Source organism: Telopea speciosissima, chromosome 4, assembly GCF_018873765.1.
Source record: "Telopea speciosissima isolate NSW1024214 ecotype Mountain lineage chromosome 4, Tspe_v1, whole genome shotgun sequence".
Lineage (NCBI taxonomy): Eukaryota > Viridiplantae > Streptophyta > Magnoliopsida > Proteales > Proteaceae > Telopea > Telopea speciosissima.
Genome location: NC_057919.1, coordinates 19,402,958 through 19,416,100, shown reverse-complemented (window position 1 = coordinate 19,416,100; position 13,143 = coordinate 19,402,958). Strand labels below are relative to the sequence as shown.

The 13,143-nt window shown below is 39.0% G+C and overlaps 1 protein-coding gene across 4 annotated transcripts in view; it reads left to right on the top strand.

Annotated features, from left to right (window-relative positions):
- LOC122657552 (nicotinate phosphoribosyltransferase 2-like) overlaps positions 1–13,143 on the top strand; it is a 62,230-nt gene that overhangs the window by 20,478 nt on the left and 28,609 nt on the right. For 3 of the 4 annotated variants that reach the window (XR_006332323.1, XM_043852288.1, XM_043852289.1), the window contains 4 exons: positions 739–858; positions 1,014–1,148; positions 1,229–1,290; positions 5,675–5,750. Coding sequence is in view for 3 of the 4 variants with exons in the window: in XM_043852288.1 (XP_043708223.1) it covers positions 739–858; positions 1,014–1,148; positions 1,229–1,290; positions 5,675–5,750 (393 nt within the window). In the remaining variant the exon portion in view is untranslated. The remainder of the gene's footprint in view (positions 1–738; positions 859–1,013; positions 1,149–1,228; positions 1,291–5,674; positions 5,751–13,143) is intronic. The other variant, XM_043852290.1, reaches the window with a different exon arrangement.

Genomic DNA, 13,143 nt, shown 5'->3' with positions numbered 1-13,143 from the left:
CAAATGATTCAAACTGAGTCGACAGTGCACATCTAAAATTTTGGGTTGTTGCAAGTGAGCCCATCTAAGAAGCTGATATTGAAGAATTTCTGGTCAGCTGTTCATATAATTCAAATCAAGGGGCACTACAACTATGCAGAATCTTTACTTCCAATTTTTCTAGGATTGGTGCTGAGAAGCATAGAACTTCAAGAAATTTCAAGATGTTTCTTGTAACCTCTATAAATGTAAACCATATTGTTCTTTTCAGAAGTTAATGAAAATAGAGGAATTTTCACCAATTCTCCAAGTTAATTGTGCAATGAGTCCGCTTCTTACAGTGATGAGACTACATTGTCCCCTTTGGAAAGATTGTTGAGACTTGAATCAATGACCAGGTGATAGGAAGTGATGCTCTCTCTCTCTCTCTCTCTCTCTCTCTCTCATTTCTTTCATTTGGTGAATGTATAGGTACACAAGGAATATATTCACGAACCAGAGTTGTTCGATTGACTAAATTTGCCAAATAGATTAGTTCTTTGCTACTGAAGCACATTTTGTAAATCACTTCGCATTTCTATGAGACCAAACTCATTTCCTATGTAATACAAGAGTCTCTATGTGCTGATGACTAACTCTTTATTCTCATGTTATTGATAGTAGTAAACTGTGTTGTGAGATGTACTCTCTCTGCAACCCAATTTGTAATTACTACTGTTAATCTGTGGTTAACCACCTCTATTTGTTGTTTCATTATAGGATGGTTTTTTCGATTATCTTAGGGGAATTGATTGTTCTGATGTTGAAGTGTATGCTATTCACGAGGGATCGGTTGTTTTCCCAAAGATACCCTTACTAAGAGTTGAAGGACCCATTGGTGTAAGTGCTATCAGAGAGACTACACTATTTATTGTTAATTATATGTATGGACAAAGAGGCATTGTGTTCTGTATAAATTACAGTGTGGGGAATTTATTTTATCATACTGTTCCAATGAAAACATTATGCTGCATGTTTTCTATGAAATGTTTCAGGTGGTTCAACTTCTGGAGACTCCTTTTGTGAACCTTGTCAATTATGCTTCATTAGTCGCTACAAACGCTGCAAGACACCGATTTGTTGCTGGGAAGTCTAAAATTCTACTCGAGTTTGGGCTTCGTCGGGCACAGGTTGCTAACTTCCATTTTCTTTAGTGTTAAAGTGCTTACCTGAGTTTATCACAAAAAATTTATATTTCTTTCACTTGTAGGGGCCTGATGGTGGAATAAGTGCGTCAAAGTATTGCTATATGGGTGGCTTCGATGCAACGAGGTTATTTCAGTCAAGACATTGGTTTTTGTTTCTTGGACTGTTGGAATTGTTTTTATTTTTTATTTTTTTTAAATTTGATGTTTATAACAGTTCTCCTCTGGCTTAGTACTTTACTGTGGGTGCTTACTCATTTGTTAAGTTTAATGGACATGGATTAAACTAATGAAACAAGATACCCATATGAGTTTGATTAAAAGTTAGATGAAAAATAAAGTTTAGTTAAACTGTTCCCAGCTAAATGAAGTCATATTAATTTTTGAACCACATGAAGTCTTAGATGAAAACTAAGCTTATCTTGATGGCCCTACTATCTGTCACGTGGCAGTTTAGTAGCTGCTGAAATTCAGTGGACATCAGCTTTCTATCTATCTGGTAAGTTTCAGGGTAGTACATTTTCCCACCTGGATATATAAAACTTTTAAAACTGGAAAATAACTCAACCTTGGCTGAGAGTATTCAACTATCGAAAATACGAGGGTAAAAGAAAAAATGATTGACCTTATGGTTGAGATGAGAACCCAAATTTAACATGTGGCTAATCCATTGGATGTACAACCTATCTGACAGTTGGTTTATCTTGACTGTGCACGTGTGTTAGAGTTAATAAAGGTACTTTAGGTATATGCCCATTATGCTGTTATATGTGTTATTGTTGAGTAATGTAACCCGAAAGGGTATTTTGGGATTTTTCCTCCATAGCTAGTAGAGTCGGCTATGAGGGGGCTTATTTGTAATCCTGTTCATTATTTGAAAGTTATAAATAAAAGGGCTTGATGATCACATTGATCATTCAAGCATTGCATCCTAAATTGTTCTGCTAACATAGTATCAGAGCTAACTAATCTGATCTAGGTTTCAGAACACCCCCCATCGTTTTTCCTTCTCTTCATCTTCGTCTCTCTTTCTCTCGGTCTCTTTTTCTTCTCCTTTTCTTCTGTCTTTCCACCCTTATTAAAGGGCAGCACTAAGGAGGTGATCGAATGGTCTAGTTGCTGCCCTCCATCTTACCTCATCAACCAATGATATAAAGAAGCTTTTTGCGATAGATGCTGCTTCCCTCTCTTCTGCGATTTTTGGAGATTCCTCTTTCTTGAAGATCAAGTCTTGATTACCACTGGAGATTGATTGTTTGTATTGGAGATCCATTCTGGTAGCCTTGGACAGCATCTATCACAAGTCATCATCAACAATTGAAGCCCCCTACCCTACATCGATTTCAACTTTCAGGGTTTTCTAAAACCTTGACATTTATCGATTTTAGGGTTAGAGTTGTCACCTCTTGCTGATTTTTTGAGGGGAGTTCTATTCATACCAGAGGAGCACTTGACCCTAATATCGGCCACATCTACTGATTTTTTTTTTTTTGAAAAATTCAGGTCTTCTTCTTTTTGGATCGATTTCTCCAAATATCGATCTCCTTATCTAGTTCTTTTTTGGCTGACTGCATCAACACCTTGGTGGTTCTGTTGAGTTATCCATCCCTTGCCGGTTCTGTTGATTGGTTTTTGCAAGTATGTCGGGTTCAGATCTTACTACTGCTACTTGTGGGATTGACGGACAAGGACTGAGTATTTACCTTTCACTGCTCCTATTAAACTCGATGGAACAAACTACTTAATGAGGTCCAGATCTACTTATTTGACCATTGCTGGTTGAGGACTTACTGGATATATTATTGGCAGTGACACAAAGCCAACCAAAACTGGTCCTCTTCAGGATCGATGGGTTTCCAATGATGCTATGGTGATGTCCTACGTGCTGCACTCTATGCAACCTGACCTCTCCAGCAACTACTTATCAAAGGAAATATGTCCTTGACCTTCCTAAATGAGATTGGAATGCTTGATTCCAACCAGCAGATACTCCCATGGACCCTCATAAAAAACTTGGGTCCATTGAGAGTGAGGATTTTTTAGATGTTCATCAATATAGAAGATTAGTTGGCAAACTTATTTATCTGACAGTCACTTGTCCCGATATATCCTTTGTCGTTGGAGTTATTAGTCAATTTATGTAATATCCAAAGAAAATTCATTGGGATGCTGCTTGTCATGTGTTGCGATATCTGAAGAGTGCTCCTAGTAAATGACTTATTTATCGACCTAATCGAAATGCTAATTTGGTTGGGTTCTCTAATGTTGATTGGGCTGGTGTTGATGGTGATAGACGTTCTACTTCTAGTTATTGTACCTTTGTAGGTGGCAATTTGGTCACCTGGAAAAGTAAGAGACAAACCACCGTTGCTCGATCCAGTGCTGAAGCCGAATATCGAGCAATGGCACATACTACAGTTGAGTTGATGTGGGTAAAATCCTTACTCTAGGAATTAGGGTTTCCCATCAACCAGCCTATGCAAAGGTTTTGTGATAATCAAGCCACTATCTATATTGCAAGTAACCTTGTTTTTCATGAGACGATAAAGCACATTGAGGTTGATTGTCACTTTGTTCAAGATGCTATTATGAAGAAGTTGGTTGTTACTCCATTTGTCTCTACTACCAATCAACTTGGTGATATGTTTACAAAGGCACTGTTTGGACCTACTTTTCGTCGAAGTTGTTCCAAGTTGGGTGATGCAGATCCAAGCATCTGCAAGAAGAAGCAGCCCTGAGTTTAGGGCCTAGTGTTTGGAGCCTTAGTTTACTTTCATACTTAGTTTATTTCAGCCTTAGTTATTTCCCATACTTAGTTTTTTTCTGGTTAATTGTAAACTTAAATTGAACCGGTTCAGACCATGGTTCAATTTAAATGATTAATTCGTATTGGTTGTTAGGTGCTTATTTCCCATTGGTAGTTTAGGAATCTTTTAAGATATTAGCTTTTAAATTGAGTGTCCCACCCCCTCCATGATTTTAGAAGGGGAGTGATTTAGATTTGTATTCGGATTTAGGCCTTAGGCCATATTATATATTAATAAAATTGTGGGAGGCTCCCCCACATTTCAGATTTCAGAAAAATAGACTTGTTTGCTTGCTGCCATTGCTGCTACTGCTTTGCTCCTTTGAGAGTGTGCCTTGTGAGTAATATCAAGGTGAAAGGGACTGATGGATCTCCAGTTGACTCCTTGCGTCTTTTAGACCGGGAGGATCTTCTTCTCATATCTTTGCATCTTGTAGATCAGGAGAAGCTGTCTTCTTTCTTCAAAGGTTGCTGCCATTGAAGATCTGTTCAACAGGTAAGTTATTTTACTGTTTTAGCAATTCCCTTCTTCTTCTAATCCTCCAACCTAAACCCTACATATTCCCAATCGATCCACTAAAACCCTAGATTATCTAGATCCTGCCCAGCCCAATTCCACCAACCAAATTCAATTAAATTTCAACCACAGCCCCCTCTCACCTCCTCCTCCTCTCGACCTTAGTTGCAGGCCCATCCTAGCGCCTAAACCCTAATTACCCCTCATCTCCATTAAAACGCAAAACCCTAAAAAGCTACCCAGACCAATCCAGCCATTGAAACCTGCCCATATTACAGCCGAACCTCCCCCTTACTGCCCTTAACACTCGACCAAAAGCCCTTCCCTGAAATCCAACTCTAAACCCTAAAACTCACCATACTCATCTTACCCAAAACCCAAACCCGAAACTCTAATTTCCTAAATTTTGAATTTCCATTCAAACCTCATTAAACCGACACTATTACCTTCCCATAAACCTGCCTAGCATTATCAAATAAAATCCAACCCCATTACCCTAATACTAACCCTAGAATTTGACTTAAACCATCAAATCAGTCCAATCGGCCAACAGGTGCTGGTTACTTGGCTCCTAGTAGACTCTTAGTCTATCTAGGACTACATTATTGAGTCTATGTGATTTATACGCTCCAGCTTGAGGGGGAGTGTTGAAGTATATCGGGTCCAGAGGATATCTCGATTTTCGAGATTCCTCTCCCCCTCCTGTGACTCCTATTTTGAGTATGAGTCTGTCCTAGTTCTACTTTGAGTTGTTAGTCCTAGTTCTACTTTGAGTTGTTAGTCTTAGTTTCAATTTGAGTTGTTAGTCCTAGTTCTAGTTTTATTTCATTGTTCTTTTCCTATTGTAACTTGGAATCTTATCATGATTAGGAATTTCCCTCTCTATTGTAATTTGATGTTATAAATACAAGCAGTGTGAGGGAGTCTGTCATATTCATCTGTTCTCTTCTCTTCCTCTCTTCTTCTCATCTTCTCCGTTCTGGTTTTCTTCAAGTATACTCTGCTACATAACTTAATCATAATCGTTGTCAATATGAACTTGTGTACAGAACTGAGAAAAGTAAGCACTGTATGCTTCATTGAATAAATATTTTTTTTCCACATCCTTCTCTATTTTCTACAATGGCTTTCATTCTTGTTTGAGGTCAATTTTGTATATCTAATGTCTGCTGCATCTTTTGTTGACAGCAATGTTGCTGCTGGAAGAATGTTCGGGATACCACTTCGTGGGACACATTCACATGCCTTTGTTAGCTCATTTATGGTTGGTAATTATGATGGAAAATTTTTCATTAGGAAACATATGAAAGTACCACTATGTCTTCTAGCCAAATCCTCATGATTGCTTCAATAACTGTGTTTCTCTTTTTCTTAAATTGTGTTGAGAAGTTCTCATTTTATGATTGCACTTTCTCAAGTATCACAGTTTTTTGAGTAAACTTGAATTTTATGATCATTATACATAAATTTAAATTGATAAAACAATTCATGAAATAGTGGTTGAGAAGATATGTACTCTAAAAAGAAAAAGAAATGCAAATATGGATTTTTCTAGAAGAGTTTTATCAACATCTTAGAAAGTACCTAAAAGATGAGAAATATGCTACCATAAAAATGTCTGGGAAATGGTATTCAGGGGGTAAGGCTGTGTACATTTGTCAAGAAGTTGCCTAGGCGTCTAGGCAGATTTGTGAGGGTCTAGGCGGTTCTCGCTTTAGTGGTATTGAACTCCTTGGGCCCTTATTTATGCCAAATATTGTTTAAGTAACTTAAGATATTATTCATAAATGAACATATATCCCCTATTTGAATCCAGTAAAAATAGTTAAAAAATCAAATTCCAAAAGGATAAAAAGTCAACCCCCCTAGTTCAAGAACAAAAACTGGATTTTTTGCAGTAGGTGAAATTTTCAACTTTCTAATGTTAGGGTTTTTCTCAAATCTAAAAATTCCATAAATCTTAATATGGCAAAACATTGCTAAAAACCAAAAGAGCGGTAAAATATTCATTTGTTTTGATATCTAAAAAAAATGTTTTCATTCAAGCTATTTTGACAGCATGTGTGCACACCAAATAAGGTTTGACCGGATCATAACCCTTCACTAAATCTGATTAAATAATCTTGGATTGTTGGAAAGTTGGTTTTGTGCTCTACCTAATACAAAAAGTTTCATGTAAAATAAAATTATTTGACCAGTCAAACTTCTTAGAGAACAAGAACATTTCTCTAAATTGAGAGCAATTTAATTACTTATAGATTATTTCATATTTTTTCTAAGAACAGTATAAACCAAATGTGAGTCTAGGTATACGGTATACCAGGACAATGACCAATTTCAAGAACAGTATAAACCAAATGTAGTTTTGATTGTTTCAAACTTCCAATAGCTTGCTTCTTTAGTTTTGTTTGTCTTCTAATTCTATGTTGATTTTTTATGACTTTATGTGGCTTAATATTGATTTTTTATGACTTCTTGTGGCTTAATGTTGATTTTTGATTATATAAGGTATATATTGTACCATACTAAATAATGTTAGAAAAGAAGGGAAATAAAAAATAACACTTGGGCACCTTAGTCGTGTAAGTGCTTAGGCACTCCTCCACTGCCTTGACAACTATGGATGAACTTTTAGAAGAATAGTAGGGATGTAAATTTTAAAGATTGTTGTTACCTTGTGAAGCTTAAGAAGAAGTTTTTTGAGGTCTTGGATATCCTTTTTGCTAATTATGAAATTCTTATAAATCAGCCAAAAGTTACGTGGAACCCTTTCAGGATCTCAAAGTTGAGTTTTAGGTTAGAGCTACAAGGGGGAGAAGAGGAAGAGGTTCAGCAAGAAAAAGGTAGAGAAGAGATGAAGAAGGAAACAAGGGAGAAGAGGAGAGAATGTTTCGGTTGTATGTGTTGTGTTGGAGAGACCTCTCAACTCATCTATATTACTTCAATGATATTAAGGAAAATACTACATCTACCTCCCTAGGGAGGTAAAAAGTAAAAAAATATAAAAAGAGAAAATACATAAAAAGGCAACTAGACATAAGACTAGTTCCTAAACTACCCTTATTACATAATTTCTAACACTCCCCCTCAAGCTGGAGAATTAATATCATGCATTCCTAACTTGTATAAGAGGGTAATAAACTGAAGGGAGGTAAGCCTCTTGGTGAAGATGTCTGCCAGTTGATCACCAGTCTTCACGAAAGGGGTACAAATGCAGCCGGAGTCAATCTTCTCATTGATAAAGTGTTGCTCCACTTCAATATGTTTTGTTCTGTCATGTTGCACTGGGTTATGAGCAATACTGATGGCTGCCTTGTTATCACAGTAGTCTCATAGGCCCTTCAGTGTCAAACCCCAATTCTTGAACTAGTCTCTTCAGCCAAATGAGTTCACACACTTCATGAGCCATAGCTTTAAATTCCGCTTTTGCACTGGATCTGGCTACAACATGCTGTTTTTTGCTCTCTATATAACCAAATTACCTCCCACAAAGGTACAATAGCCGGAGGTAGATCTCCTGTCTGTAATGGATCCAGCCCAATCAGCATCAGTGAAACCTTCCACTCTCAAGTGATTGTGTCTTGCATACAAACAGTTCTTTCCCTGGAGAAGACTTCAAATATCTAAGAATGCGATACACAACATCCAAGTGGCCACTCTTGGGGGCATGCATGAATTGGCTCACCACTCCCACTGCATAAGAGATATTTGGGCGTATCATAGAGAGATAGATAAGCTTCCCCACTAGCCTTTGGTACTTTCCCACATCAACAAGAGAAGAACCACAATCTTCTCCTAATTTGTGATTTTGCTCAATAGGAGAATTTGCTGGTTTGCAGCCTAACATCCTTGTCTCTGTCAACAAATCAAGAACAAACTTCTATTGACATATGTTGATTCCTTTCTTGGTCCTTGATACTTCAATTCCTAAGAAATACTTTAAGGGACCCAGATCTTTGATTTCAAACTGTTGAGCTAAGTAGATTTTCAGTTTATCTATCTTAGTTGTATCATCTCTAGTGACCACAATATCATCAACATAGACAATGAGGGTTGTGATGGTAACATTGCCCCGCTTGGTAAAGAGAGTGTGGTCAGCTTGGCTCTAGGAATATCCATTCTTCATAATAGCCTGCCGGAAGCGCTCAAACCATGCCTTTGGTGACTGTTTGAGGCCATACAATGCCTTTTTGAGGAGGCACACTTTCCCTTCAGCTGAGGGCATTTTAAAGCCTAGTGGAGTTTGCATGTACACTTCCTCTTCCAAGTCACCATGAAGAAAGGCATTCTTCACATCTAACTAATATAATGGCCAATCTTTATTGGTAGCCAATGATAAAAGAACTCTGATAGAGTTGTGCTTAGCCACAGGAGCAAATGTATCCTGATAGTCAATTCCATAGACTTGACTATACCCCTTGGCCACCAACCTTGCTTTGTATCTCTCAACAGTACCATCAGATTTATACTTGATTGTATAGACCCATTTGTACCCAACTGGGACACGTCCCCTGGGAAGATCCACCAATTGCCAAATACCATTCTTCTCAAGTGCCATCATTTCCTCAGACATAGCTTGTCTCCACTTTGGGTCAGACATAGCATCAGTTACATTTTTGGGAATCGAAGCAGAAGAGAGAGCAGTAATAAAGTGGAAAAAGAGCATCATAGGAAACAAACCGGGCTATAGGATTAGTACAAGCTCTTTTCCCTTTTTAAACAGCAATGGGAAGGTCTAAATCAAATGGAGGAGAAGGAATGTTACCTGATTGAGGAGAATGAATCTCAGGATGTGGATCAAAAGAGGACTCTTGGTAGGTCTTCTTTCCTTTACTCTTCAAGCTTTCACCTTTTTGTAATGAATGTGGTAATCCTTCTCATTACCCTTCTCGTTACTATAACCACTTTCAACAGCCAATTCTTTATCAATGTTAGTATTCACACCTGATTGATCTTAGTATCAACCACATCCACAGTCCTATGTTTTCCAATGTCAAACATAAAAGGAGAGATAGGTAGAGGAGAATGAAGGAAATCAGCAGCCTGTTCACTTCCACAATTCTCCCCTTGAAGAGGATGTTGAGAAGGGGCAAAGAAAGGGATAGATTCAAGGAAGGTGACATCTTTGGAGATAAGGCACCTACGAGAAGAGGGGTGATAGCACTTGTAACCTTTGATAGTAGAAGAGTACCCAAGAAAGAGACACTTGAGAGCTTTGGGGTCCAGTTTAGTGCGAGTAGACTAGTTAACATGCATATAACAAACACAACCAAAGACTTTAGGAGGGAGAGAGAAAGCAGAAACCTGTGGGGATAAGATTTCTAAGGGAGATTTGATTTCAAGAAGTTTAGTAGGCATGCGATTGATGAGAAAGGAAGCAGTGAGAAGAGCTGTAGACCAGAAGGTCTTGGGAACATGCCTGCCAAACAAGAGACTACGGGTGACCTCCAATAAATGGCGATTTTCCTTTCAGCAACCCCATTTTGTTGGGGTGTGTCAACACACGCTAGCTGATGGATAATGTCATTATTAGTAAAGAAGGCTTGGAGGCCACTAAATATGTATTCCTCCCCTTTATCAGACCGAACAATTTTGATTCGAGTATCAAACTGAGTAAGAATCATCTGATAAAAATTCTTAAATGCATCACAAACATCACTTTTTTGTTTCATAAGAACAGTCCAAGTAGCACGAGAAAAATCATCAACAAATGACACAAAGTAACGATAGCCAAATAAAGAGGTAGTAGGGGAAGGTCCCCAAACATCAATATGCACAATATGGAAAGGAGCAGCAGTTCTATTACCATGATATGGCTAAGAAGAACGACAGTGTTTGGCAAACATACATGGTTCACATTGAAAAACATGAGAATAAGCAATAGAAGAAAATAAGTGAGGTAATTGTTTCCTCATTACAACAAAAGATGGATGGCCAAGACGACGATGCCATAACATAACAAACTCCACAGAACTACTATCAATACATCTACAGACATAGGACTGAGCTGTGGGCAAAAAAGGTTAAAAAAGGTAAAGGCCTTACTCCTAACGTCCACTACCAATAATCCTCTTCGTCACCAAATCCTGAAAAAGACAGTGAGAAGGAAAAAACAGTGACACAAGAGTTCAGAGATATAGTCAAATGACTCGCAGATAGAAGATTAAGAATAAGGTTAGGGACACGAAGAATAGAAGTAAAGGAAATGGATGATGTAACAGGGATACAGCCCTTACCAGAGATGGAGGAAAGGGAGCCATTAGCTACCCTAACCTTATCCTAACCAAAACAAATGGTATTGGAATCATAATAATGGGACGTATCAATCATGTGGTCAGTGGCACCAGAGTCAATGACCCAAGACTGGGCTGCAGTAGAAGCTAAGGTGGAGACCTGCAAAGCTGAGGATGAAGAGGAGCTAGCCACTATGGGTGTAGGAGATATGCTCAGCTGTGACATGACCCTGCGAAACACTGCATCTGCCAAAGTGGAGTTATGCTGTGTAGCATCTGCCTCAGTCATAACAGAGTATGCTCCTCGAGCTCCCCCTCTACGGCTACCACGAGCACCACCTCGTGTACCAGGAGGACAACCATGAAGAGTCCAACACCTATCCTTGGTATGTCCAGATCTCCCACAATGATCACATTGAAACCTGTCCTTGCCACCTCCATGAGCACCACTTGTCACTGCTGCTCTGTCTTCCCCATGGTTAGGCCCTTGGCCTCTACCACCACCACAGGTGTCCCGGAAAGAGGAAGAATTAAGAACTGACCTCTCAAGAGATGATGCTGGAGCTGGTTCCATAGCAACACGTCGAGTCTCCTCACTCTGTAAGTAGTTACAAATCTCATCAAGAGATAGAAGAGGGGACCGGCCTAAAATCTGGAGCCTGATTGGCTCATAATCAGGGTTCAAGCCACCAAGTAAAGTGAAGACATACTCCTTTTCAAGGGTGCAATACACCTTTGCTTCATCCTCTGGGTTGGTCAATTGAAGATCTTTGTAGTGGTCATACTCCTCCAAAAGACCAATATAAGTAGTATAGTACTCAGAAATGGTCCTGTCGCCTTGCCTCATTGAATTAATTTTTTGGTGGAGCTAATAGACCTTGGCAGAGTCACCCACTCTGTCAAATGTCTGGGAGACACTATCCTAAATTGCCTTGGCAGTTTCTTTTCGCATAAACCTTCTCCCAATCTCGGGCTTCATGGAGAAGATTAGCCATGTCATAACTGTAGAATTTTCGGTCTCCCATTTTTCATAAGTAGGAGAGCCAGCCTTTGGGGCTTCAATAGCACCAATAATATACCCAACCCTTTGCTCCTAAGGGAAAACTTCACTGAATGTGACCAGTCCAAGTAATTAGTGCTGTCAAGCTTCACGATGGAAATCTGTGAATGTGAGTTCTCATAAACAACCTGAGGAACTGTTGGTGTTATAGTGGGCTGTGAATCAGCCGATCCAAGCACAGATGTATCTGAATCACCCATATTGTAAGGGAAGCAGCACTTGACCATAAACAAGCACACCAAAGACAAGTGGGGAGTACACACTCAACCCAATAAGCAAATTCCAGCAAGGAAGAAAGCAAGAACAGCCTTGATAACACGTCACTCTAATACTCTCCAAGGAGTAACACAACTTTAAACAAGTCCAAATACTTCACAAAATATGTCCATAAGCATTTCTCAACCAAGGAAGCAGCATGGGGCAGACCAAATGCAAGAAAGACAGAAACAGAGCATTCTCGGCTTTACCTGGGCAGCAAATGGGATCCCACGAAAAGGAGTTATGCTCCTAGAGCTCCTTCAATCAGCAAGGAGGGACATAGGGGTTATTATAAGGACCTTTGGGCGATTCTAGTAGTCCAGGCCAAGACCCAAACACAAGCTGAGAGAAGGAGGTAGAGAACCTGCAACTTGAAGCTGGCGGTAATCCTGGCTGCAGCTGGGTGAGTTCCAAATCTTCCAAAGACCTGTAACACAGCTCAAGTGGTACTTTCCATCCTCTAAATAGTTATAAGGAACCTATTTCATACTATTTTAACAGATCTTTACATAGGAATCTCCTCCTTGAAACCCTTGATGCCCTAGGATTTCAAAGAGAAGATAAAAAATAGGAACCAGGAACTGAACACGACTCTCAAACCTGGTTCTGCTCTGATACCAAGTTGAGTTTTAGGTTAGAGCTACAAGGGAGAGAAGAGGAAGAGGTTAAAGAAGAAAGAGGTAGAGAAGAGATGAAGAAGGAAGAAAGGGAGAAGAGGAGAGAATGTTATGGTTGTAAGTGTTGTGTTGGAGAGACCTCTCAACTCATCTATATTACTTCAATGATATTAAGGAAACTATTACATCCACCTCCCAAGGGAGGTTAAAGGTAAAAAAGGATAAAAAGGAGAAAATACATCAAAAAAAAGGCAACTAGACATAAGACTAGTTCCTAAACTACCCTTATTACATAACTTCTAACACTCAAACGAACTTGGGTCTCAGCTGGATTATGATGAGAAAATTTTGATGTCATGGGAAGCGAAATTGTAGGGTTTAGTGAGAAAGAAGAAGCATGTTTTCAAGGCTGCTTAGAAAGCGAAAGGAAAGGAAAGGAAAGAGAAAGGCACTTGTTGTGGCTTAATGTTGATTTTTGATGATATAAGG